This window comes from Tursiops truncatus, chromosome 17 (genome assembly GCF_011762595.2).
Source record: "Tursiops truncatus isolate mTurTru1 chromosome 17, mTurTru1.mat.Y, whole genome shotgun sequence".
Classification (NCBI taxonomy): domain Eukaryota; kingdom Metazoa; phylum Chordata; class Mammalia; order Artiodactyla; family Delphinidae; genus Tursiops; species Tursiops truncatus.
In genome coordinates this window covers 71,262,116-71,289,739 of record NC_047050.1, presented here as the reverse complement: position 1 = coordinate 71,289,739, position 27,624 = coordinate 71,262,116, and the positions used below count along the sequence as shown (strand labels likewise).

Sequence of the window (27,624 nt, the reverse complement as noted above, 5' to 3'; positions counted from 1 at the left end):
GATGTGGCAGCCCTGGGCATCGCAGTCCCCCTAAAATACATCGCAAAACGGGAGAGGATTTTGCACATTTTGTTTTTCCCATGGAAACGATCCCGGAGACTCGGTCGCTTTGGAGGCATGGCGTCAAGAGTTCTGGGGCCACCTCGGTGATTTGCACGAGGGGAGCTGTGGTGTCAGAAGTGTTCACGGGGGCTCCCACATCCTCAGAGCTTCCCACACATCTGCTGGGGCGGGGCGGTGCTGCCACTTAGACAACTGGGTGACGGGGGTGCAGTTTCTGTTTACGTAAAATTATTTGTTGTGCTTTCCGAAGGAAAGGGCCCTGGGGCTGCTCTTCAGCTATGATTATGTTAAATGTGAGTAGTAGACTCTATTGCCCGGGGCTCTCACTTTGAGAGTGCTTAAAAATAACTTAGAAAAATTATGTCAACTTTCAACATGGAAGAAATGCGTATGCATAAAATTATAATGCAGCTGTTGGCCCAGCCTTAATTATAGCTGTTACTGAGCCTTTCTCACTTTATTTTGTTAATCCTGTTTCAACAAAGGAACACCCATGGGCTTTCCCCTTTGCATTTAGTAGGCATGTTAACTCTGTGAGCTGCAGAAGGCACGCGCATCGTGCCTCATGAGCTGCGTGGTAATAAGACCACAAGTTAGGCTGTGCATTTATTGGGACTTCAGCTCACTGAACCTCAGAGCCGGGAGGGCACCTTGGAGGTGATCCACGAGTGGGGTAGCAGGCGGGAGGGCAGGTGCATAACGGGCCCCTCCAGGCCATGGGGGAGGCTGGAGCCGTCTGCACGCCCTGGCTTCTGTCCAGGCGGCTCTGTCTGTCTCCCTGTAAATTAGCCTCTGGGTGAGGCTCAGAGACCAGGTTCCACTTTAAACCATGCGAAGGCCACTTCCCACTGGGGCCTGGAGAGGTTCAGAGACTTACGCAGGCTCCAGCACACTGGAGGTGGGGAGCTGGGGCTGGTTAGGGGCTGGGGACCCAGGTCCTGACCCAGACAGGTGCCCCTCTGTGGCTTTATGTGAGACGGTGCCTCAGAGGTGTCGGTCGCTGGGCTGGGAGTGTCCTGGCAGTCCTCCTGCAGCCCCAGCAGATGTAGAAGCGGAAGCTCAGGAGGGAGGCCAAGAACACACGGCCAAGGTGGGTTCACGGCCAGGTCTGGGCTTCTCACCTCACTTCGTCATTTTAAATAAGAGATTCATTTGTGAATCAGAATCCCCTTTTCCCCCTATATCTTTCCCTTAAAAATTTGCTGTTTAAGTTTTAAAAAATTGATGTATAACCTACACATAGAAAGGTGTGTATCAAAGAGACGAACAGCTCTGTGAATGTTCACAGACTGAATTCACTGTGAGACCAAACAGAACTGGGGCAGAAGCCCCCGGCCCCAGCCCCGCCAGGGGAAACCCGGCCTGACTCAGGCAGTGCAGAGAAGTCGACCCTTTTGTGCATCAAGCGGTGACTTGTCACTTAGGACAGGCATCAGGCAGGCCTGGGCTGTGCTTGTGCTGTATGCTCACCTACTCTGTGACCTTGCAGTCCCCTCCCTGGGCTCAGTTTACTCATTTGCAAATGGGGATAGCAGCCCCTCCCTCACTGGATTAATGTGAAGATTAAGTGGGTGGCTGGCAAAGCACAGCGTCGCAGCGTTACACCTCGGGGAACGGTAGCCGGATTTTCATTAGGGTCTGTCTGCTCAGTCTTGGGAATGGCTTCATCCTGGGAACGGAGGGTGTAGTGCTCAGACTGGCCACCAGGGGCTGCTGCTGGCACACGTATGGTGCCCACTCTTGCCTGAAGGCCCTGGGTTTACTGTGTGTGTTGGTACCCTTTTTTTTTTGGCCGAGAAAAGCTGATGCCCTGTATGTGGCGGTTCTCTGTCCCTAGTTCTGGATCTCTTGCCAGGCCGTGCAGGGGCACGCATACTAACTATGTGTTCCGGGTGGGCTGGTGGCCCTGCATCTGGCACTCTCATTTTCCAGCTTACGGCTCCCTGAAGTGAGGGCCCGTTGTAAATTATAATAGACACACAGAGAGGGTAGAGTTCCCTTTTTGGTGTAGCTACGCTTAGTTGTATCGAATCGTTCGGAATGTCTCTCTAGCCACGAGGCAGGGTGCAGAGTGGGGCCCAAGGCTCGTTGTGTCCCTCCCAGGGCCCCACTTCAGTACTCCCTCCTGGAGCAGCGCTGGACCCACGTGGGTGGGCAGATACCGAGGTCAACTTGGAAGGTCTTGGTCAGGTTTTGACTTTGTGTGTTGTCTGCCCGGGGCTCCTTGGCATCTCGCTAACTTCTCTGAGCCCTAGTTCTTTCCATTGTAAATGGGGACGACGATGATAGTGATGCTGATGGTCATGGTGGTGGTGGTGGTGGTGGTGGTGATGGTGTTGATGGTGGTGGTGGTGATGATGGTGGTGGTGATGGTGATGGTAGTGGTGCTGGTGGTGGTGATGATGGAGATGGTGGTGGTGGTGATGGTGCTGGTGGTGGTGGTGGTGATGGTGGTGATGATAGTGGTGATGGTGGTGGTGGTGGTGGTGATGGTGGTGATGATAGTGGTGATGATGGTGGTGGTGGTGATGATAGTGGTGGTGATGGTGGTGGTGGTGGTGGTGGTGGTGGTGATGATAGTGGTGATGATGGTGGTGATGATGGTGGTGGTGGTGATGGTGCTGGTGGTGGTGGTGGTGGTGGTGATGATGGAGATGGTGGTGGTGGTGATGGTGCTGGTAGTGGTGGTGATGGTGGTGATGGTGGTGGTGGTGGTGGTGATGGTGCTGATGGTGGTGGTGCTGATGGTGGTGATGATAGTGGTGATGGTGGTGGTGGTCGTGGTGGTGGTGCTGATGGTGGTGATGATAGTGGTGATGGTGCTGGTGGTGGTGGTGGTGGTGATGGTGCTGGTGGTGGTGGTGGTGATGGTGGTGATGATGGTGGTGGTGGTGATGGTGGTGGTGGCACCATCTACTTGGTTACTCCAGGGATAGCGGGGAGGATCAAGCGCGGTCACTGACATGCAGATCTTTGTGAACAAAGCAGGCAGTCTAATGTTATTCTGCAGCTGGGGTGGGCAGGGAGGCCGGGGGTGCCGCTTCGGGCCATGTTGTCTTCATGCCCCCCCTCCCATGGCCGACACGTGGGAACTCTCTGAGGACACCCAGCTCTGGGAGCTCCTGTACCTTTCCATGCCTGGCCTCCCCTAATCCAAGGCCTTCTGTGCACCTGGGCCCTCTGTGCACCTGGGCGCCTGCTCACCTGGCCCATGCGTTCAAGCTCTGGACTTGGGCACTTCGAGGCTTGGCCGTCCTCACCTACCAGGTATCTTCTTGTAGCAAGTATTCTTGTGTCAAGAATGCCTTTTCCTCATCGATTCTAAATCTGTCACCTTTTCTTTTTTCTTTCTTTTTTGTCACCTGGACACTATGCACTTTTGGTGTCACCCTAATATATCCTTACGAGAGAACGACAGGGACAGGCGTAAGGTTTGATGTCCCCCCCCACCTCACCCACACACACAAATGTCTAATCAGCCTCAGGGAGGAATATCAGAACACCGTCAGCTGGGAGACACGTTTTGTCTGTGACCAGAGTTTGCATCTCTGCCGAGTGTCGGCAGCTGTGGCCCTGCTGTCCTTCCTCAGCTGGTGTTTGGCCCAGAGCCTGTCAGACTGTCTGGGGCCCAGGGTGTCTGGGGATCAGTGTCTTTCTCCCCCAAGAGGGAGACCTTATTTTGTCACTTACTGTGCCTCTATTTCTAATGTCAGTGTACATTTTTTAGATCTAATTTTTTCTTGGATCACACGTCAGCGTCATTGTGGAAGATCTGAAAAACTCAGAGACTATGAAATAGGAAATAAGTAGCATTCAGAATCCGCCTACCCAGAGCCCAGCGCTTTGCTGGGTGCTGGGGAACCAGAGGGGTGGGGAAGGGGTCTGGGGCCTCAGCTCTCTCTGTGTCTGTCCGTCTGTCTGTCTCTCTGTTTCTTCAGACCAGGCTCTCTGGCTTTCCTCCTGCCACTTAACAGTGGTCCTAGTCACCCAGGTGGAAAACCTTTTCTCAGAAGTTGCAAATTGGCAGCTCTCAGGATAGGTGTAACCTGAAGACTTGATTTGTTTGGCCCGCACAGTTTTTTGGTTTTTTTTTTCAGGAAAATCTCATTTAGTTGCCAGCATTTAAAAATCCACAGATTTCAAATACAGATTCAGCTTCTCAGCCCGCATCAGCGGGATGGGGGACTTCCCAATGGGGCCAGCTTCCTGGGTGCCGTGCCCCGTCCCCGGCCCTCTCGATGGGCCTCCTGCTCTGGAGGCTGGGTGCCCTTGCCTTTCTTGGGCAGGCTCCCGTGGTGGGTGTTCCGAGGACCAGACCTTGCTGCCCCCCGACCTTGACTTTGTCCCCACCTCTACACACTCAAGCCTCCCCGGGGTTGAGGCTCTCCCCTGTTCTGCTCGCCGCTCTCCTTACCTCCTGGATCCGTTCAGCTTCCCTCCCCTGAGAAGCCTACCCCAGCTGCCTCAGCCACGGGATTTCTGCGTCCTCCCCATGCCCTCTGGTGGCATGTGTTTAGTATGTTCCTGTATAGACATCCCCACCGCCGCACACATGCATGAATACAACCTGTGTTTCTACCTGATTTTTAAGTCCCTTGTGAGCTGACCAGGTAGCTTTGAAACCATATAGGCCTGAACTTGATCCTCTTAGGCAAGTTATAGCTTCTTCATCTGTAACATGGGATAATAGTATCTTCGTGGCTGACTCATTAGGGCCACTGTGTACAGCTGTGCAGGTCGCACACTGCACAAGGGTACCGCCTCTAAGGGGACCATTTCACATCATAGATTTGTATATTCATTATGACAGTTTTCTGCAAATGGTAGTATCTTGTTCTGACAAAATCAGTATATTTGACCACTTTCTGACAGGGGGAACTAGTGTCTTAAGGAAAGGGTGCCTTTTTCCTTTTCTCACAGAGGTGCCTTGCTAGCAGCCGCCCTGCCTGTCAGGGTTACGTGTGATAAGGAGTGTGAAAGTGCCTGGTACTCAGGAAACGTTTGTCTCCTTCTCTCTTGAAAGCAGGAGGTCATGGAGGTGAGCCCAGAGGCAGGGCCCCCCGGTGTGTTTGTTGTGGGTGCCGAGGGGGGAAATGGGGCCTTACAAGGAAAGAACGGGGGTTAGGAGTCCAGTCTCCCAGGCACTTTGGCCATGCCGCATCTCCATCGGAATCTGGAAATATTCCTGAGTTTCACTGATTCAAAGACTGATTTTAACATCCCTAAAATCAGGTGGTGTCTTACAATTGGTGTGATAAGAACCCAGTGTGTTTTAGTTTATTTGGTAGCATTTTAATCTTTTTTAGTGGTATGTAAAGTATCAGTGCCTCTTAAAATAGATGTTGTCTTAGATTTGAGGAGATACAATAAAGAAACCTATTTCATAGGATTGTTGTGAAGATTGAACGCTCTTAGCATGAGGCTTGCATGGTGCCAGCTCATGGTGAGGGTTTAATGGATTTCAGCTTCCTTTTCTTCTCCCTCTTCCTCTTTGAATGCCCTTATTTTGGTTACAGCAAGTTCTCAGTAAGTGTGATGGTGATGATGACGTTATACGGCATACCCACAGATCATGAAAAGTTCTGCAAAATAAGCTAAATGGAAGGAAAGTGTTTTGTCCAAGCCCAGGCTTCTTTTCCTGAAGATAAAGGAAAAGCGTATTTTCGATGGTAGTAAGCTGCGCGATGCATAGAGCTTCTCCATTACCTCGGTGTGACCGCGATCTGGCTGCATCTGCTAAAGTATTTCCACTCCTCTTGGGACGCTGCCAGCTCTTCTGAATTTAATAACTTAAGGGCAAGTGAACAACAAGAAAACAAAAACATAACTCCGAAAGCACTTGCCATCCTGTTCTTGTCACAAGGTAGGCAGTTTAATAGGCCCTTAATTTTGGCTCCTGAACTCTCTTTCAAGTTAATCAATCCAAGTAAAAGATGGTTGAAAAGCTGCGAAGGATGATGTATACTAATGAAGGAGAGGAAGGAAGAGTTGGTTTTACACTGTCACTTTTAAACAGAGGAAGTTAATAGTCTAGTAATGAGCATTTTGTCTTCTTACGGTTATTGATAAACGTTTAAGGCTATCTGTGATCGTCAGTTCCTCTAACACTGAGCGCCTACTGCGTCCCTAGCAGCAGCATCACTAAGAGGATGGATGACATTGGGCTGGGCGGGGCTCTGGCCGCAGGTAGTGAGTGCAGGTGGTATGGAAGGTGCTGGGGTGCAGAGCCCTGCTTCTCATGGAGGTGAGCACAGAGACCTGGACTGGGCCCTGGCTGCCCCCTGTGAACTACCTCGCTCCACCTCTGTGGGACGTTTGGACCTCATAGGGTGGTTGGGATTCGACGGGATCATGGGTATGTCAAACAGTTATACCTGCCTCTCAAATTTAGTGCGTTTTCCAGAGACTCCAGGCTGGCAGCCGTTGGTATGTTTTGTTGGCTGGAGTATTTTTTTTTTTTTTTAACTTTGTATTTTGAAATAATAGTAGATTCACAGGAAGTTTCAAAGATTGTGCAGAGAGGTCTTATATACCCTTTTCCAGGCTTACTCCAATGGTTATGTTTTTGGGAGGGGAGTAAAAAAACATATATAACATAAAATTTGCCATTTTAACCATTTTTAGGTGTATCGTTTAGTGGCATAAGGACATTCACATTGTCGTGCAATCATCACCACCATGCATCTCCAGAACTCTTTGTTTTTAAAAAATTAATTAAATTAATTAATTTATTTTTGGCCGTGTTGGGTCTTCGTTGCTGCGCACGGGCTTTCTCTAGTTGTGGCGAGTGGGGGCTACTCTTCATTGCGGTGCGCGGGCTTCTCATTGTCGTGGCTTCTCTTGTTGTGGAGCACAGGCTCTAGCACGCAGGCTACAGTAGTTGTGGCAAGTAGGCTCAGTAGTTGTGGCGCGTGGGCTTCGTTGCTCCGCGGCATGTGGGATCTTCCCAGACCAGGGCTTGAACCCTTGTCCCCTGCGTTGGCAGGCAGATTCTTAACCACTGCACCACCAGGGAAGCCCTTTCCAGAACTCTTTCCTCATCCCAACCCAGTGGTTACATCTTGTGAAACTGTTGTGCAATATCAAAACCAAGAAATTAATGTTGGTACAATGGGCGTGTGTGGTACATTTTTACCACATGTGTAGATCTGTGTAACCACACCTGCAGTCAAGATGCCGAGCTGTTTGTTGACATTTTATCAGTTTGAGTGAAGTGGAGAAACCTTGTGTCCCTTTATTTATTTATTTATTTACTTTTCGGCCTTGGGGTACAGCTTGCAGGATCTTAGTTCCCCGACCAGGGGTCGACCCTGGGCCCTCAGCAGCGAGAGCACTGAGTCCTAACCACTGGACCACCAGGGAAGTCCCAGCCTTGTGTCCCTTTACCTCCCCTGTTTATAATTGTCATAAAAGTTTCTTCTGCAGACGTTGAGAACCGCATCAGACAGAGTTATACTTTTTGTTTAATGGTCAAACGTAATTTAGGAAATCAACAGGAAAAAGGAAATCTGATGTATTTGCCCATATTTTTACACTTTCCTTTGTTCATTTTACCTTTCTTGATGTCGCAGGAGTCATTGTTTTAGCATTTTCCTTCTGTTTAGAGAACTTCCTTTGGTCATTCTTGTAGGTTGGGTCTGCTGGTGACAACTTCTCTTTCTTTTCCTTCATCTGGGAATGTCTTGGTTTCTCCTTCATTCCTGAAGGATGGTTTTGCTGGGTGTAGGATTATGGGTGGACAGTTCTCTCCCTTTTGCACTTGAAAAATGTGCCACTTCCTTCTGGCCTCCACGTGTCTAAGGAGAAGTCTGCTGTCAATCGTATGGTTTTTCCACACAGGAAACTGGGTTTTTTGCTAATTTCAGGTTTCCTCTCTGTTTTTAGTTTTCAGAAGCTTGATTATAATGTGTCTTGTCATAGATTTCTCTGGGTTTACCCTGTTTGGACTTTGCTCACCTTCTTGACTGTGTGGCTTTATGTCTTTTGCCAACTTTGGGGAATTTTCAGCCACTATTTCTCTGAATACTTTCCCACCCCACTGTCCTTCTCCTTTCCTGGGACTCTAGTGACACAAATGTTAGGCCTTTCTTTGGTTCCGGTCCCACAGGTCCTTGAGGCTGTCTTTGTTCTTTTTCAGTCTATTTTCTCTGTTATTCAGATTGTATGTTTTTTATTGTTCTATTTTCAAGGTCACTGATTCTTCTAGCAGGGGTGGGGATGGGCTGCAGTGTTGTCTGTGGGGTTTGAGTGTTGCAGGATGGCTATTGCCTAAAAGGTTTCTGTCTTGTGAGGCTGTCCCTTTCCTGGCCCGTTGGCCAGTGAGAGCAGGCTCTTGTTGGAGCTGTTTTTTCCCGTGCCTGTTGGTGCTTCTGCTTCTGAGTCCGAGCGGGTGAAGGGAAAGCCCCGGGCACTTACTGTCTCAGGTTGCAAGGTGGTGTGTTAGCTGCTCTTCCACCTTCTCTCTGACTTTCACAGTCTTATGTGTATTTTATCTGTGACGTCCAGGGTTTTGGTTGCACTTAGTGGGAAGAATAGGGAAAAGTATATCTGCTCCATCTTTCTGGAACTTTTTGCCACAATATATAGTTTTAAAGACTTTATTTTTTGAAGGGAAGTTTTAAGTTTTCAGCAAAACTGAGAAGAAGGTACAGATCTCCTATATCCCCCCTGCCTACACGTAGGCACAGCCTCCCCTGTTATCAACATCCCTACCAGGGTGGTGCATTTGTTACGGTTGGAGAACCTACACTGCCACATTGTCATCACCCGAAGCCCACAGTTTACATTAGGGTTCACTCTTGCTGTTGCACATTCTGTGGGTTTGGGCAGATATGTAGTGACGTGTATCCACTATTATGGTATCATGCAGAATATTTTCACTACCCTAAAAATCCTGTGTGCTCTGCCTGTTCATCCCCTCCACCCCAAGTGTGGCCACCTTTTTACTGTCTTTTTACTGGAGATCTTTTTACTGTCTCCATAACTTTGCCTTTCCCAGAACGTCATATAGTTGGAATCATACAGTATGAAGCATTTTCAGATTGGCTTCTTCCGCTTAGTAATATGCATTTCAGGCTCTTCCATGTCTTTTCATAGTTTGATAGCTCATTTTTTTTCTTTTTCTTTTAATTGAAGTATAGTTGCTGTACAGTATTATGTAAGTTTCAGGTGTACAATGTAGTGATCACAATTTTTAAAGGTTATACTGCATTTATAGTTATTATAAAATATTGTCCATATTCCTGGTGTTGTACAATATATCCTTGGAGCTTATTTTATCCTTAATAGTTTGTACCTCTTACTCCCATACCCCCGTATTGCCCCTTCCCCCTTCCCAATAGCTCATTTCTTTTTAGTGCTGAATGACATTCCATTGTCTGGAGGTACCACAGTTTATCCATCTGCCTACTGAGGGACATCTTGGCTGCTTCCAAGCTTTGGCAGTTAGGACAAAGCTGCTATAAATATTTGTTTGTAGCTTTTGGTGTGGACACACATTTTCAACTCCTTTGGGTAAATACCCAGGAGCACGACTGCAGGATTCTATTGTGAAGTATGTTTAGTTTTATAAAAAACTATCAAACTGTCTTCCAAAGTGGCCGTGCCGTTTTGCATCCCCATGAGCAACGTAGGAGAGATGTGTAACCACATCCGTGTACGTTGGGAGCCTTCAGGCCACGCAGGCCGCCACACCCCTCCATGCCCCGTTATCTAACCCCTGATGGCTTCTGCCATTTCTGCCAGTTGCTTTCCCACGTGGAGGGCCTTGCCGTGTATGACCTGTCTCTGGGGCTACCTTCCCGCCACTTCCTTTTCTTACCCCCATAATGCCCTGCTGGGTTTTTGTCAGCTTTCATTTGGATGAAGCACGTTTCAGGGTGTGGCTGGGAGTCCGTGTCTCTGAGTAGGTCCCCGCAGCTCTCCTCCCTCCTCCTGGTCTCCGATGGTCTGGCCTGGCCTCGGGTAGATGCGAGGGCCCTCACGTGGGCCCTCGCTCTCTTGGCGCTTGGAAGGAGGAAGTTGGGATGTCGGGACCAGCTTACCTGTGCCATCTCCCTTCCCCAGAACCCTCTGATGCCTGTGTGTTTCCAGTGAATCTGGCTGCTGTGTTTGTGTCATGCCAGTGTCATTAAACCCAGACTGAAAAGCACCACAGGGCGGACTTCTGTCCTGGGCTACCTCTCCAGCCCTTTATACTGTGAGTGAGGAAGTCAGTGCCGGGCCCACGGGTACACAGCCATTCAGGGGCTGGGATCCCGGACCCTGCCCGCCTAGTCCCGGCTGTCCCCACGAGACCTTGCACACTTTGAGGCCACTTATAACGTTGCTTCTGTCAGAAAACGTATTTTGAGTTTCTGCTCGGGGTCCCTGAGACCCCCAGGTCAGCAACACCAGATACCCCGTCCCTTCCTTATGTGTGGAGCTCAGCACTGGGGGGCGGTGGGAGGGAGGAGGGCCCAGGGCGTGGGGGGAGATGGGGCAGCGGGCAGCAGAGGCGTGTGCGTGGGGTGTCTCTGTCTCTTTCTGTCCCTGGACGCGCAGCAGAAGCTCTGTGCTCAATGACGCTGTTCTTCTCAGGGGGATGGGCAGGTGGTTGTCTCTGCTCCATGTGCTTCTGTGTTGCCTGTTACACAACGAGCACGGATTCGCCCTGCGACTTCTGTAATAATTAATAATAATAATTTACAAGGTGGCTTAAGGGCCGAGAGACCTGGAATGCCTGGATCGCGTCCTGCTCTGGTCGTCCCACCCTTGAGTCCCCGCAGGAGATGCACTTACAAAGGACAACAGCAAAAAGGAAAGGACGCCCTTGATTGTGTGCTGGGCCGGACGTCCTGTGAGCGGCCGGAGCACATGACTTCAGCTCAAGGCTGGACTGACCTTCTCGCCTGTTTACTCGAGGGCCTGAGAATGGGGAGGGGCCCCTCAGGAGCAGGCCAGCTCCAGCCGACGTGTGGGCTGCCCGTTGCCAAAGGAGGAGGGGGGAGGGAGGCCTGGCCACGCCATGCCGTGACCTGTCAGCTCCTGGTGGCCGTTCCTAGGGTCAGAGGGGCCCAACCGCACTCCCGGGACCAACAGGCCCTCCAGTTCATGACCTTCCTCTGGGAGGAGTGGTCAGAGGCCCTTGTTCATCTCTGGTTCCTAGGCAGGGGTGAGCAGGTAGGGGGTCAGAGGTTGCAGACAGGACCTGGCTGTTCCTGGCTGGGAGTGTTTGCAAATCAGAGTTCAGAAACGAGGACTTTATGCAGTTATTTTAAGATTTTTCCTTTTTAACAGTACAGAGTAGCTGATTAAAAACTGGCAAAAGTTCATGGAAATTGGATGCTCAGACCCCAAACCTCTGTGATTTTCCTTGTGCTGAACACGTCATTTTCCCTTTGAATCCTTTTGTTAAGGACGGGTACACAGTAATTGAACCTAAAGATGCATCCAAATTGTGGCATCTTCATCAGAATTTGCTGACAACATAATTATGATTATATTTCAGGGCATAAGATCCAGTTTTTTCATATTAGTCTACTATAAAGAAATGAAAAGAGCTGCTTTGTTGTTATTTTGGTAGGTTAACAATTCTTAATATTTGTGGGATGCGGCCTGATCTGACACTTTCCTTGCATGTTTTGGCATCTTGCTGATACACCGCTGTATGAACATATCTAAAGAGTGCACGGTTTCCCTCCTTGTCAGAGGCCTGGGGGCGGTTCGCAGAGGATGTTCCAGAGGGAACACTGCCGGGGCTTCTGAACAGGCCGCTCCTAGTACAAGACTGCACGGCTGGGAGCACAGCTGGCCCCCACTGGCCCGGTGCGGGAGGCTCCTGTAGTCCCGCTGGCTGTTGTGGGGCCGTGTTCCCTCCCAGCGCTGACCCCGGAAGGACCGAGTGGCCCATCGGAGACGCTGGGCCTGGCTCAGGTAAAGCTGGGCCCTGCCTCGAGGTCAGCCTCTCCAAACCCCAGTCCTGACCCTGTTGCGTGGGGACGAGAATCCTGGCGGGCCGGGAGGTGGGGGAGTGCGTGAGGTCATGTTGTGGGGTGTGGCCTGGAGCCCGAGTCAGGGCCACTTTCACAGGCCATTCAGTGCCTCCTCCTGGAAGCCTTCCAGGCACTTTAGCCGAGGATCCCTGCCTTCCCTCTTCCCACCATGTCTGTTGTTTGCAGCACCGGTCTTGGCTGGCTTGCACATTCCTTGAACGCCTTTCCTGGCCGGGCTGGGGGACATGGCCTTGAACAAGAGGCCGCCCTGCCTGAGCTGCTCAGCGCTCATCACTGAGCCGTGTCCTGACTCCTCTGTTTACCTGTTGCCTCACTTCTCAGGAGGTCTAGCAACCTTCCTGAGTTTTAAAACTCATATAGGCTCATTGTGGAAAATCCATAAGTGCCTATAAAGAAGAGTCCGGCAGGCAGGATCTTGCTGTATTTCCTTTCAGCCTGGCCATCTGTTCTTCCATCCATCTGCCCGTAAACCACGTGTCCCCATTGGGAACAAAGTCACGTACGTACCGAGTTGTGGTGTGTCCCACTCTGTAGAGTTGAACGTTTATTCTGAGCATTTTCCGTGTCACTCAGGTTCTTCGAAAATATGATTTTCAGCAGCTGCGTGGAGTTTCTCTGGCGGATGTGCCCTGACGTGCCCGCTGCAGAGCACGCGGTGGCTTCTGGAGCTTGACAGGGGCCTCCGTGCTGAGCATCTCTGCACACAATCCTGTCCGCGTTGCGGATGCTCCTGAAGACTGGATCTCGAGAAGTGGAACCGCTGCTCAGAAGACACGAGCGGGCGTCTTCGAGGGCTCCTGGCCCCTTCGCTGGTGGCAGGGCGTGTTCCTGTCAGCCATTCCGAGTGCGGGCCCCGCGGCGGGGCTGCTGAGCCGGGCTCCCCGGGACCCGCTGGCTTCTGTGGTCTCAGTGCAGATGTCGGTCCCCCATGCTGTCTCCCTCGCATGCTCCTCTGTGACAGTTGTCCTTGCTCATGTGTGCTTGTCTCTGCCTGCACCTCGGGGACCCCAGGCCCAGCACTGGACGCACGGTGGGCATTCGGGAGATGTACTGATTGATGGCAGATGGCCAAGGCCAGGCGGCACTCCGGGCTGCTCAGGCCTCCAGGCTCTGTGGGACACGGGGCAGTAGGTTAGTTACAGCTGATGCCAACACTTGGTAACATGCAGATGCAAAAGTAGTTGTATTTGTTTGGTCACCAGACAATGCCTGGTGTGCCTGGGAACTAAGGGACCCCTCACAGTAACCCTGTGGTCCCCGGCAGCGCTGCTCTGTTACGTGTCGCAGAATTCCCTTTCTCCTGAAAGCATAACGGGAATCAAGAATACGTCCTGGTCTGTAGGGAAATTGTTTCAGTAAAAACCCTAAGATGCCATTGTTCTGGGCGTGTCTGTTTCCCCCGTGGGCTGGTGGCCTCCTCTGTGCAGGACCTCATGCCTGATTCATCTTTGCGTCCCTGGTGCCTGCACTGGGGCCCACCCTGTGGCCGCTGCTCTGTGGATGCCGAAATCACCAAGAAAGAACTTGATACGTAATTTGGGGATTATGCTCTGCTCTGTAATGATTTTCATTTCAGACTCAGTTGGCTACAGGGATAAGCGTTTTAGCTGTAACTTGGAGGCACTCGGCTCATGGTCTGCAGCCAAACAGAGTTCATGTCCACAGCAGGTGGCAGAGAGTCTGGGTTTGACCTGGGCAGGTTGCGTCTCCTCCCCGTCTCAGTTTCCTCCACTGTGGAACGGGGGTGACAGACCCCCTTTTGCCTAAATCATAGGGTCGTCATAGGAGCAGCAGGGTACACGTTGAAAACCACATGGCCTCTTATGAAGAAAAAAGCTATCACTTAATCTCTTCCTGTTTTGGAAGCATTTTGGGTTCCTTAGGAATCAAGCATTTCTTGGAAAAAAATAAAATATCGATTGACGGTATTCATGAGAGATTTTCATTGACGAAGCAATGTTCTGCTTTGTTAAATTTCTGTTTCATGTGCCATTTGGTGGGAAAGAATTCTCGTAGGTCATTATCTCACCAGCTTACTCATGGAGAAAACCCTTTCTCTGAAGGCAGAGAGGGCCTCATTTCTGTGATGGGGCCTCGCGGGCTCCATCCTCATTGTGGCGGCACCGTGTAGGTCCACTGCTTTGCCTCCTCGTCTCCTTTCTGATCTTGCTGTAAAGAGGAGGAAAATGGGGTCGGGGAGATTGGGGGAGTGGCGATCAAGAGAGATTTTTGTTTGGTTTTGTGGGAAGATGGGAGCAGTCATGGCGTGCAGAGGGCAGCAGAGTATAATTGCTTTACAATGGTGTGTTAGTTTCTGCTTTATAACAAAGTGAATCAGTTATACATATACATATGTTCCCATATCTCTTCCCTCTTACGTCTCCCTCCCTCCCACTCCTCCAGGCGGTCACAAAGCACCGAGCTGATCTCCCTGTGCTATGCGGCTGCTTCCCACTAGCTATCTACCTTACGTTTGGTAGTGTATATATGTCCATGCCTCTCTCTCGCTTTGTCACAGCTTACCCTTCCCCCTCCCCGTATCCTCAAGTCCGTTCTCTAGTAGGTCTGTGTCTTTATTCCTGTCTTGCCCCTAGGTTCTTCATGACATTTTTTTTTCTTAAATTCCATATATATGTGTTAGCATACGGTATTTGTCTTTCTCTTTCTGACTTACTTCACTCTGTATGACAGACTCTAGGTCTATCCACCTCACTACAAATAGCTCAATTTCGTTTCTTTTTATGGCTGAGTAATATTCCATTGTATATATGTGCCACATCTTCTTTATCCATTCATCCGATGATGGACACTTAGGTTGTTTCCATCTCCGGGCTATTGTAAATAGAGCTGCAATGAACATTTTGGTACATGACTCTTTTTGAATTATGGTTTTCTCAGGGTATATGCCCAGCAGTGGGATTGCTGGGTCATGTGGTAGTTCTATTGGTAGTTTTTTTAAGGAACCTCCATACTGTTCTTCACAGTGGCTGTATCAATTTACATTCCCACCAACAGTGCAAGAGGGTTCCCTTTTCTCCACACCCTCTCCAGCATTTATTGTTTGTAGATTTTTTGATGATGGCCATTCTGACTGGTGTGAGATGATATCTCATTGTAGTTTTGATTTGCATTTCTCTAATGATTAATGAAGTTGAGCATTCTTTCATGTGTTTGTTGGCAGTCTGTATATCTTCTTTGGAGAAATGTTTATTTAGGTCTTCTGCCCATTTTTGGATTGGGTTGTTTGGTTTTTTGTTATTGAGCTGCATGAGCTGCTTATACATTTTGGAGATTAATCCTTTGTCAGTTGCTTCATTTGCAAATATTTTCTCCCATCCTGAGGGTTGTCTTTTGTTCTTGTTTATGGTTTCCTTTGCTGTGCAAAAGCTTTGAAGTTTCATTAGGTCCCATTTGTTTATTTTTGTTTTTATTTCCATTTCTCTAGGAGGTGGGTTAAAAGGATCTTGCTGTGATTTATGTCATAGAGTGTTCTCCCTATGTTTTCCTCTAAGAGTTTGATAGCTTCTGGCCTTACATTTAGGTCTTTAATCCATTTTGAGCTTATTTTTGTGTATGGTGTTAGGGAGTGATCTAATCTCATACTTTTACATGTACCTGTCCAGTTTTCCCAGCGCCACTTATTGAAGAGGCTGTCCTTTCTCCACTGTACATTCCTGCCTCCTTTATCAAAGATAAGATGACCATATGTGCGTGGGTTTATCTCTGGGCTTTCTGTCCTGTTCCATTGAGCTATCTTTCTGTTTTTGTGCCAGTACCATACTGTCTTGATTACTGTAGCTTTGTAGTATAGTCTGAAGTCAGGGAGCCTGATTCCTCCAGCTCCGTTTGTCGTTCTCAAGATTGCTTTGCTATTCGGGGTCTTTTGTGTTTCCATACAAACTGTGAAGTTTTTTGTTCTAGTTCTGTGAAAAATACCAGTGGTAGTTTGATAGGGATTGCATTGAATCTGTAGATTGCTTTGGGTAGTAGAGTCATTTTCACAATGTTGATTCTTCCAATCGAAGAACATGGTATATCTCTCCAGCTATTTGTATCATCTTTAATTTCTTTCATCAGTGTCTTATAATTTTCTGCATACAGGTCTTTTGTCTCCTTAGGTAGGTTTATTCCTAGATATTTTATTCTTTTTGTTGCAGTGGTAAATGGGAGTGTTTTCTTGATTTCACTTTCAGATTTTTCATCATTAGTGTATAGGAATGCCAGAGATTTCTGTGCATTAATTTTGTATCCTGCTACTTTACCAAATTCATTGATTAGCTCTAGTAGTTTTCTGGTAGCATCTTTAGGATTCTCTATGTATAGTATCATGTCATCTGCAAACAGTGACAGCTTTACTTCTTCTTTTCCAATTTGGATTCCTTTTATTTCCTTTTCTTCTCTGATTGCTGTGGCTAAAACTTCCAAAACTATGTTGAATAAGAGTGGTGAGAGTGGGCAATCTTGTCTTGCTCCTGATCTTAGTGGAAGTGCTTTCAGTTTTTCACCATTGAGGACGATGTTGGCTGTGGGTTTGTCATATATGGCCTTTATTATGTTCAGGAAAGTTCCCTCTATGCCTACTTTCTGCAGGGTTTTTGCATCTATTGAGATGATCATATGGTTTTTCCCCTTCAATTTATTAATATGGTTTATCACACTGATTGTTTTGCGTATATTGAAGAATCCTTGCATTCCTAGAATAAACCCCACTTGATCATGGTGTATGATCCTATTAATGTGCTGTTGTATTCTGATTTCCCCTTTTATGGCTGTTAGTATTTGCCTTATGTATTGAGGTGCTTCTATGTTGGCTGCATAAATATTTACAATTGTTATATCTTCTTCTTGGATCGATCCCTTGATCATTATGTAGTGTCCTTCTTTGTCTCTTCTAATAGTCTTTATTTTAAAGTCTATTTTGTCTGATATGCAAATTGCTACTCCAGCTTTCTTTTGGTTTCCATTTGCATGAAATATCTTTTTCCATCCCCTTACTTTCAGTCTATATGTGTCTCTAGGTCTGAAGTCGGTCTCTTGTACACAGCAAATATATGGGTCTTGTTTTTGTATCCATTCAGCCAATCTGTGTCTTTTGGTGGGAGCATTTAGTCCATTTACATTTAAGGTAATTATCGATATTTGGAATAATGGGAATATTTCTATTTCCATTTTGTTAATTGATTTGCGTTCGTTATTGTAGGTCTTTTCCTTCTCTTGTATTTCTTGCTTAGAGAAGTTCCTTTAGCAGTTGTTGTAAAGCTGGTTTGGTGGTGCTGAACCCTCTCAGCTTTTGCTTGTCTGTAAAGGTTTTAATTTCTCCATCAAATCTGAATGAGATCCTTGCTGGGTAGAGTAATCTTGGTTGCAGGTTTTTCTCCTTCATCACTTTCAATATGTCCTACCAGTCCCTTCTGGCTTGCAGCGTTTCTGCTGAAAGAACAGCTGTTAACCTTATGGGGATTCCCTTGTGTGTTATTTGTTGTTTTTCCCTTGCTGCTTTTAATATGTTTTCTTTGTATTTAATTTTTGACAGTTTGATTAATCTGTGTCTTGGTGTATTTCTCCTTGGATTTATCCTGTATGGGACTCTCTGTGCTTCCTGGACTTGATTAACTATTTTCTTTCCCATATTAGGGAAGTTTTCAACTATAATCTCTTCAAATATTTTCTCAGTCCCTTTCTTTTTCTCTTCTTCTTCTGGAACCCCTATAATTCAAATGTTGGTGCATTTAATGTTGTCCCAGAGGTCTCTGAGACTGTCCCCAGTTCTTTTCATTCTTTATTCTGCTCTGCTGTAGTTATTTCCACTATTTTATCTTCCAGGTCACTTATCCGTTCTTCTGCCTCAGTTATTCTGCTATTGATCCCATCTAGAGTATTTTTCATTTCATTTATTGTGTTGTTCATCGTTGTTTGTTTCATCTTTAGTTCTTCTAGGTCCTTGTTAAAGTTTCTTGCATTTTGTCCATTCTATTTCCAAAATTTTGGATCATCTTTACTATCATTATTCTGAATTCTTTTTCAGGTAGACTGCCTATTTCCTCTTCATTTGTTAGGTCTGGTGGGTTTTTATCTTGTTCCTTCATCTGCTGTGTGTTTTTCTGTCTTCTCATTTTGCTTATCTTACTGTATTTGTGGTCTCCTTTTTGCAGGCTTCAGGTTCGTAGTTCCCATTTTTGGTGTCTGTCCCCAGTGGCTAAGGTTGGATCAGTGGGTTGTGTAGGCTTCCTGGTGGAGGGGACTAGTGCCTGTGTTCTGGTGGATAAGGCTGGATCTTGTCTTTCTGGTGGGCAGGTCCACATCTGGTGGTGTGTTTTGGGGTGTCTGTGGACGTATTATGATTTTAGGCAGCCTCTCTGCTAATGGGTGGGGTTGTGCTCCTGTTTTGCTAGTTGTTTGGCATATGTTGTCCAGCATTGTAGCTTGCTGGTCGTTGAGTGAAGCTGGGTGCTGATGTTGAGATGGAGATCTCCGGGAGATTTTTGCTGTTTGATATTATGTGGAGCTGGGAGGTCTCTTGTGGACCAGTGTCCTGAAGTTGTCTCTCCCACCTCAGAGGCACAGCACTGACTCCTGACTGCAGCACCAAGAACCTTTCATCCACACGGCTCCTTAATTTGGGATGATTGGTTGTCTATTCAGGTATTCCACAGATGCAGGTTACATCAAGTTGATTGTGGAGCTTTAATCTGCTGCTCATGAGGCTGCTGGGAGAGGTTTCCCTTTCTCTTTGTTCTCACAGCTCCCGGGGCTCAGCTTTGGATTCGGCCCCGCCTCTGCATGTAGGTCGCCGGAGGGCGTCTGTCCTTTGCTCAGACAGGACGGGGTTAAAGGAGCAGCTGACTTGGGGGCTCTGGCTTACTCAGGCCGGGCGAGGGGGGGGGGGAGGGGGGGGGGGGGGGGGAGGGGGGAGGGGGGAGGGGGGAGGGGGGAGGGGCACGGAGTGCGGGGCGGGGCTGCGGCGGCAGAGGCCGGCGTGACGTTGCACGAGCCTGAGGCGCGCAGTGCCTTCTCCCGGAAGTTGTCCCTGGATCCCGGGACCCTGGCAGTGGCGGGCTGCACAGGCTCCCCGGAAGGGAGGTGTGGAGAGTGACCTGTGCTCGCACACAGGCTTCTTGGTGGCGGCAGCAGCAGCCTTAGCGTCTCATGCCCATCTCTGGGGTCCGCGCTTTTAGCCGCGGCTCGCGCCCGTCTCTGGAGCTCCTTTAAGCAGCACTCTCAATCCCCTCTCCTCGCGCACCAGGAAACAAAGAGGGAAGAAAAAGTCTCTTGCCTTTTCGGCAGCTCCAGACTTTTCCCCGGATTCCCTCCCGGCCAGCCGTGGCGCACTAACCCCTGCAGGCTGTGTTCGCGCCGCCAATCCCAGTCCTCTCCCTGCGCTCCGACCGAAGCCCGAGCCTCAGCTCCCAGCCCCGCCCGCCCCGGCGGGGGAGCAGACAAGCCTCTCGGGCTGGTGAGTGCCGGTCGGCCCTGAGCCTCTGTGCGGGAATCTCCCCGCTTTGCCCTCCGTACCCCTGTTGCTGTGCTCTCCTCCGCGGCTCCGAAGCTTTCCCCCTCCGCCACCCGCAGTCTCCGCCCGCGAAGGGGCTTCTGGTGTGTGGAAACTTTTCCTCCTTCACGTCTCCCTCCCACTGGTGCAGGTCCCGTCCCTATTCTTTTGTCTCTGTTTTTTCTTTTGCCTACCCAGGTACGTGGGGGGTTTCTTGCCTTTTGGGAGGTCTGAGGTCTTCTGCCAGCGTTCAGTAGGTGTTCTGTAGGAGTTGTTCCACGTGTAGATGTATTTCTGGTGTATCTGTGGGGAGGAAGGTGATCTCCGCGTCTTACTCTTCCGCCATCTTCCCGGAAGCCCCCCTCTTCTGAATAACTAGGCTTTAAAATGCTTAGGCCCTGGATTCTACCTCAGCAAGTTTCTGCCTAAAACTGAAGTGGATTTAGGCCCTAACTGGCTTCTGAATAACTAGGCTTTAAATGCTTGGGCCTTGAATTGTACCTTTGCCACATTCTGACTAAAACTGAAGAGAAGCAGAGTTTCGAGAGCATGTCATTGAGGCGGTGGGAGAGGCTGGGGTTTGGAGCACATGGGACACGGCGTAGCCCTTTTTTTTTTTTTTTTTTTTTTTGCGGTACGCGGGCCTCTCACTGCTGTGGCCTCTCCCGTTGCGGAGCAACAGGCTCCGGACGCGCAGGCTCAGCGGCCATGGCTCATGGGCCCAGCCACTCCGTGGCATGTGGGATCTTCCCAGACCGGGGCACGAACCCGCGTCCCCTGCATCGGCAGGCGGACTCTCAACCACTGCGCCACCAGGGAAGCCCCGGCGTTGCCCTGTGTCCTGTGCCTTCCCAGGTGAGGGCCGGCCGAGCAGTCTTCCAGGTGTAGGCGCTCAGGGTGCGTTGTAAAAGTGAGAAAGCATCAGCAGCGTTTCCGTGCTGGTCTGCTTTCTCTCACCTTCACGAGCTGCTGGAATGTGTTCGACATTCTGCCTGCCCCGGGGTGAACCACGCCGCATTCAGCCCCCTTCTGTGCCGCTGCTGGGCCCTCTCTCCTCCCGGCAGGAGCGGCAGGTGGGCGGCTGCTCCAGGAGGCTCTGGCACCGCCTTCTGGCCGCTTCAGTGAAATGGGAAGCCAGTCGGCAGCTGGCTGTGAGCACGGGGCCGAGGAGGGAGGAAGAGGCGCGATAGACTTGTTCGCCATTGGCAGAGTCGGTGGCCTCGACGCCTTGCACGAGGCCGTGTTAACAGTCCCCGTGAGGCTGGCGGTGGTGCGTGTCGGGAGCCCGGCAGCGTGGGGTGGATTTTCAGCGGTTACAGCGGCCGGGCGAGAGCACTGAGTAGGTGGAGGCTTGCACTGAATCAGGGCGTGGCTTACTGAGCCTCCTGGGTTCCCGCTGCAGAGGAGACTTGTTACCTGCATTTCCTGTTCAGTGTTGCAACCGAGAGATCATTACTACCTCTCCGAGTTCATCCAGCCTTACAGCATTTAGGGTCTGGAGTTGGAAATTGAACCTTCAAAGCCATCATACCAATTCTTCCTTTCAGTGTGAATGTGGGAAAACAATCTAGCTTTTGTTATTGGATCCTAAATTTAATATTCCTATATGTGCCTGTAATTATTTTATTGGACTCAAAAATGAGTTGCTTTCCCCATATGTTTTCCAGCCTAGTATAATGGGATGAACCATAATGGACTGTTAATAAATATTTGTGAACGGTGGTAATGCTTTAAATAGGAATCAAATGGCTTAAGCAAGCAACAGCTTCCCATTCTCCTTGTTCTTAGTTCCTGTGCCTGCCAGTGAAAGGTGCTTGGCCCTTAAGAAGTGCTGTTTTGATCATTTTTTCCTTGCACCTAATTTGAGTGCGTCTCACTAGAATACTTCATTGTTGTCAGTGTGGTTCATTCATTTGAAGGTTGCATTAGTTTTCAAGTTCCATATTCATTTCTTACTTTGCTATGTGAATCCCGAACCTAGGCTCTTGAGTGGATTAGGGTAACAGGGAGGTCCATATTAGACCCGGTCCAGAAGGACTGAGGTTTTGGAATATTGAAGAAAGAATTTTCTGGCAACCGGGGCCACCTGAAGTTAGAAGTGAGCTGCCTGGCCGTGCAGCGTCCACCAGAGGGACACACCTGTTGGTGCCTGGCGATTGCTCAGAAGAGCAACCTTCAGTATTTTTCTTTGGCATTTGGATGTAGTCACTGTTTTGGTGAAAATGAAATAACATATTTTGCTTTTTTTTTTCCTTACAGAAAACCCAGCCATCTTCATGTGTAAATGTTGTAACCTTTTCTCACCAAGTCAATCGGAACTCCTCTCCCACGTTTCTGAGAAGCACGCAGAAGAGGGGGTTAATGTGGATGAGATCATCATTCCCCTGAGGCCTCTGAGTACCCCTGAACCCACCAACCCAGGCAAAACCGGAGATGGTAAGGGGGCTGGGGTGCTGGGCGAGGGCGGCACGCCCACGGTGTGCCTGAGGGCGATGATGGTGCTTATTTGCTCTCAAATACTTTGATTCTCAGTTTCTGTCTGGTGGGCATAGGGTCTCATAAAAATCCAAATCTCCAACCGGAGGTCACAATAATTTCCATTTGTAGATCTGCTCAAGTAAGATTGTGTGTTTGAATTCCCTGTACCCAGGCTCTGTAGGTGTTCCTCCAATGCCTGGTTGGTAGATGGAGGGATGAATGAGTGAATGAATGAATGAATAAATGAAAGGAATTGACACCATCCAGCCGGGTAAAAAGCACGAGCTTATTGTCAGACAAGCATGTTTAACCCAGCGCCAGCACCTGCTACTGCATTACCTGAAGCAAATGATGTTACTCCTCTGAGCCTCACTTTGCTCATCTGAAAAATGAAGACAAATCTGCCTGTCGCAAGGGGGTCTGTGAGGATGAAGTCAAAGATACGGTGACAGCACCAAGGATGATGCCTGGAACAAAGAAGATGAAAGGGAATCTGTTATGATAACATACATCATGAATGAATAAGGATATATAATCTTCGAAACAGCACGGCTGGACTGCTCATCTGTACCTGCAACAGGGATTCCCATCACAGAGCTTTGATTCGCAGAATCCTTCAGGTTCACAGTCAGTGTCAGAAGTGAGACACATCTTGTTTGCAGTGTCCAGACACTTCCTACTGAATGGCATCAGATGCAGCAGGTGGATGGATTAGAGAAACCATCCAGGCACTGTAGTTAGGTCCCCACAGATGAAGAAAATATATAGTATAGGAGGAGCAGCTGAAAACCAGAGTCAGAAAAAGTCCCCACAAAACTATCTTCATACGATGAGAGATGATGGCCAGTCTCCTGTGCAGAAGCTCGATCTGTGGCAGTAAACGTCCCGTCACAGGATTCGTTAGTCACACTAATAATCCAATTGCTCTTTCTTGGGAATATTTACACTGGCATTTCTGAAGAGGCTGGCTTACTGATCATCTGTCTGACACCGTTAACAAGGAGAGACTCCAGACACAAAATGTTTTGTTTGAGTCCCTCTGGCCGTTCCCAGGGTACTCAGAGAAACACGCCTGACAGAAGATTGAGTTGTTGAGAAGTTAGGAGAAATTCTACTTGTTACTGTTACTGGCATAAGGTGAAAACTCTCCATTCCCAACATCTCGGCGCTCACGGGAGTTTCCTCCGTCACCTGGCTGCTCCTTCAATTGTTGGGCTGCATCCTGCAGGCCTACAGGGCCTGTGCTTGTCCAGCTTCAAGGCCGAAGAAAGAGCCCAGAGTCAGCAACAGAGGCATCAGGGTTTTAATGGGTGGGGGAGCTTACAGGTCTGAAGCAAAGTCTGGGAGGGACACCCCACCGTGTGCGGGGCGTGGAGGGCAGGACATGGGGCAGTCTTTGCTCCGGGGGGAAGGGGAGGTTACCAGGTACAGGGGAATTGATGTCAGCTGGGCTCATTAGTTAGGAGGGAAACCAGTTGAGGGGCACGCCCCTCACCACCCCTTTGATAAGCTATCACTAGCTGGGACCTGGGGCAAGACGGAGGAAGGTCAGTCATGTGAGTAGGGTGTAGGTGAAGCAGGCCCTGACCGGGCAGGGGATGGACAGAACAAAAGAACAGCCATCTGAGGGGCCTGGCCATACCCTCCACCCTGCGTACCCTGCACGACCCTTACAGTCTTGGTCCGCTCATCTTCCTTGATATCCCTGGGGTCAGGTATGTAGGGGACACTGCAACCAGACACCACAGTACAATATGGCCAAAGTATCATGAGTAAGATACCTAGAACTGTATGCTCAGAGCAGTCATTTGCCACGATGTGGGCACATTTTGGAGCCAAGTGCGTACAAGGTCAATGGAGAGGGAGTCAATGGCAGCAGTGCCCTGTCCAGTTATAAGGAAGGTAAGGCCATGTCTGGTTTTTACAAACCCAGAGCCACCCCATGGGGAGGGGAAGGCCCGGCTTTAAGGGGAACATTCTGGTGGCCTAGCCAGGAGTCAGCAGTCACAGTACAGGTCTGCCACCCATGTTATGTTGGGTGCAGTGAGGGGTGGACCCATTAGGTCTTTCTAACCAAAAAGCAGTTAATCCCACTAGTTGGACTTGTGTGTCCAGAAGCCAGCCTATTCCACTCCACCCAGCGTAGCCCAGGGGGGGCTCATAGGCAGTCAGTTGTACAGTAACGTTTACCGACGGGGGTCCTTCTGATGTACTGGCACGTGGGACCAGAAGGGGTGAGTCGTCTTCCCCCATGGTCGGTAGTCCCCACATAGTTGCGTTAGCCAGGTCGATTTTTCATGGAAACCTGGGGGAGGGCGGCAGCGGCATCTCGCTGGACACTCAGCAACTAGACTCATTTCCTTCGCTCAGGCTAGGGACGCAATGTAAGACATCTAACAGGCACAACGCAGGGGAGATCATGACAATTTAGCACAATACGGGCAGTAACCATATCTGAGATACAGTTCAGAAAACTCTCCAGTAATAGGAGAACGTGTCTAAAATCGTATATACAATGGCCACCTAGTTTTACCTTGGATGTCTGAACCGTTTTGGCTTTCCAATGCATTCCCTTCCTCAATGGCCAAAGCAGATGTACAATGCCTGTCTGAAAGGCCAAAAGACAGGCTGCTCTGGTCAGTAAAGTTTAAGTTAAACCATGTATAAGCCGGAATGACTTCCCCATACTGCAGTATGTGCAGATTTTTCCATCATTTCGCCTTTTGATTGCACATCTTCCAGTAGAAAGCACTGATGATCAAAACATTTGTCCCGAGATGCTGGGGTGCTTTCTCCTACCCCAGGTTCAGATCATGTGGGTGCTAGGCCTCCTGTATATTCACCTAGTCGTTCACATTGGGGGAAAACTAATCAGATCTCGTGAACAGGCTCAGGTATGTTAATGGGGGAAACACTTTATAGGTTATACATTTTATTACTTATACCCAATTGTCACACAAGCATTGTACATGTGCTTTTAGCAGCAGACTTAAAGCAAGCAGTGTCGTACTTCATGAGTGCTTACACTCTGTGACAGTTTCACTAGATCATTTTCTTTCAATCCAGAACATCAGGGCAAAAGTATGGCTAACACAATAACTTTCATAAATACAGACCTCAATTAACAGAACTAGAATTTAACATCCACTGAAACATAATACTGTTCTCTCTAAAACTACCCTCATCTCCACCAAACTCAGCCAATCAAAATTAATTTGTTGGCAGTGTAAGTCTGGTCAGTTAACCACATAGGCTCCTCCAAACTGGCTGAGGGGGAACTCCTCAGGAGGCTCAGACTGAATTCCCAAACGGCCTCTCAGGGCCAGGAAAACAGTGCCAAAGGCCTGCCATCAGGCTCTGCCTCGATGGATTTCTCGGTCCCTAAAACATTGAGATTCCTGTACATGCCAGGAGACGGTCTTTCCCATTCATCTGATAAGGCTGCTCAGAACCCTAGAGTTCCCAATTTCTGGAGGGACCAGGCAGAGAGAAAAGAAAAATGTTTCAATTCTACCCACAGGTGTAATTTACCCAGTTGCTGTAAGTCATAACCAGCTTGAGGGGAAGGGTTTCCCTCTATCTGCAAAACAGATCAAACCAGGAACATTCCAGACAAAACCCATAAAAATTATAACCATATTGACAAGTACACTCAGTAACCAATCTTTCTGTTAACTTTTAATGAAGCCATCAGGTTTTCCATTAGGATTCTTTAATTTCTTACCCAGTTCAGCAGTATATTCTAAAGTTTATCAGAGACGTGTTATTGTCAAAATGTGCTTAACTGTGAATCTTCTTGAAGATGAAGCACTTTTGCAAAAGCATCAGAGTAAAACAATAACTGTCTATAAAAGATGAAAGACTTAAAAAGTCATGGTTAAACACCTGATTACAATGTAATCGATAAACTTGGTTACAATAACTAGAATTATGACTGATTGTAATTTTATCCCTTGAAAACCATAACTTCTGGCAAAAACCAATAAGCAAGTCATTCTGCATTTCCTGATTGGAAAATTTAATGCTTTAGTCTTCCTCTCCTAAGCAGGCATAGGTAGATAAGCTTAGACCCACCCAGCAATTAATGTTCTAATATTTTATCCTATTTGAAATGACCCATGAATTTTCTTCTTTTAACTTAGTTTCCAAGTTACCGAAATCTGGAGAGACTATTTTAGATAGACATTCCCAAAACATAATTATTTCTATAGAGTTTACCTAGAGGCTCTTTTTTCTCCTTTACTCTTAGAGATCACAAAAGATGAAAGTTCCTGGGAGCCTAGGTAGATCATTTACTTCTCAAAGGCACAAGAGAAATACCAGTTCCTTCTAGAGAGCTAGCTTAACCAATTACAAAAGGCTCACTTAGATACAATAGCAGAGCCATTAGAGGGCACTGTTCTCCAGATCTCTCGGCAGCCCTTGCTCAGCAAGGACAGCCACCCTGGGATTTCCCCGCAACTTTGGAGCCCACGTGTTAGTGGACACCTGCCCCGAGATTACGCCCGCAGCTTTCGGGCCCCGCATGCTAGTGGACGGCCTCCGCAGCTTTCCATTCCCGACATTACGGCGCTCACGGGAGTCTCCTCCAGTTGTTGGGCTGCATCCTGCAGGCCTACAGGGCCTGTGCTTGCCCAGCTTCAAGGCCGAAGAAAGAGCCCAGAGTCAGCAACAGAGGCATCAGGGGTTTAATGGGTGGGGGAGCTTACAGGTCTGAAGCAAAGTCCGGGAGGGACACCCCACCGTGTGCGGGGCGTGGAGGGCAGGACATGTTGGTAGCCCTCGTCCTCGGGGGGAAGGGGAGATTACCAGTTACAGGGAAATTGATGTCAGCTGGGCTCATTAGTTACAAGGGAAACCAGTCGAGGGGCACGCCCCTCACTGCCCCTTTGACAAGCTATCACTAGCTGGGGCCTGGGTCAAGTACACAGGAAGGTCAGTCATGTGAGTAGGGTGCAGGTGAAGCAGCCCTGGTCAGGCAGGGGATGGACAGAGAGCAAGAGTACAGCCATCTTGAGTGGCCTGACCGTGCGGTGCTCTTGTGGTGCTCTTGGTATGATCAGGTTCTTACCTTTGAACTTCTTTTAAAAGTTATTTTCCTTTATTAACTAATTTACTTTTCACTTAAATACTTCCTGAATACATTTTCTTTGGGTGTGTGTGTGCGTGTATATACTGGAAGATTAGTTGCCTGTGTAATTTAATTTTAAAAAGTATTTCTTAAGACTTTAATTAGACTTAGACTGTTAATATGACAAAATTTCTTCAAAAGTCTTTCATTAAGAACCTCAAGTCCTTTCTCTCCTCTCTGTCCAAGTCTATAAAGTTTGAGATTTCCAGAATCTTAGTTTCTCTCTAATGATTTCCATTCAGGTTTAACCTTCACAGTTCATTTCAAGTTGAGAGATGCTTGAAATGGTTTAATTAAACCTTTAACTGAGTAGTAATTGATTTATTATTTTGGCCTCCCTTTATAACATGAAGGTTCCTAAATCCTCTGGTTTATTTTATAGCCTTTTAATCTCTTTTGCTCGTGTTGGCAAAGGTCTGCAGAAGAGCCTTTTATTTTTCTCCCTTCTTGCTAATCAAATCTCTGGCTCT

At 48.5% G+C, this 27,624-nt stretch overlaps 1 protein-coding gene across 3 annotated transcripts in view; it reads left to right on the top strand.

Annotated features, from left to right (window-relative positions):
- ZFAT (zinc finger and AT-hook domain containing) overlaps nt 1-27,624 on the top strand; it is a 183,895-nt gene that overhangs the window by 9,249 nt on the left and 147,022 nt on the right. For all 3 annotated transcript variants that reach the window (XR_012327433.1, XM_033842739.2, XM_033842738.2), the window contains exon 2: nt 21,805-21,981. Coding sequence is in view for 2 of the 3 variants with exons in the window: in XM_033842739.2 (XP_033698630.1) it covers nt 21,805-21,981 (177 nt within the window). In the remaining variant the exon portion in view is untranslated. The remainder of the gene's footprint in view (nt 1-21,804; nt 21,982-27,624) is intronic.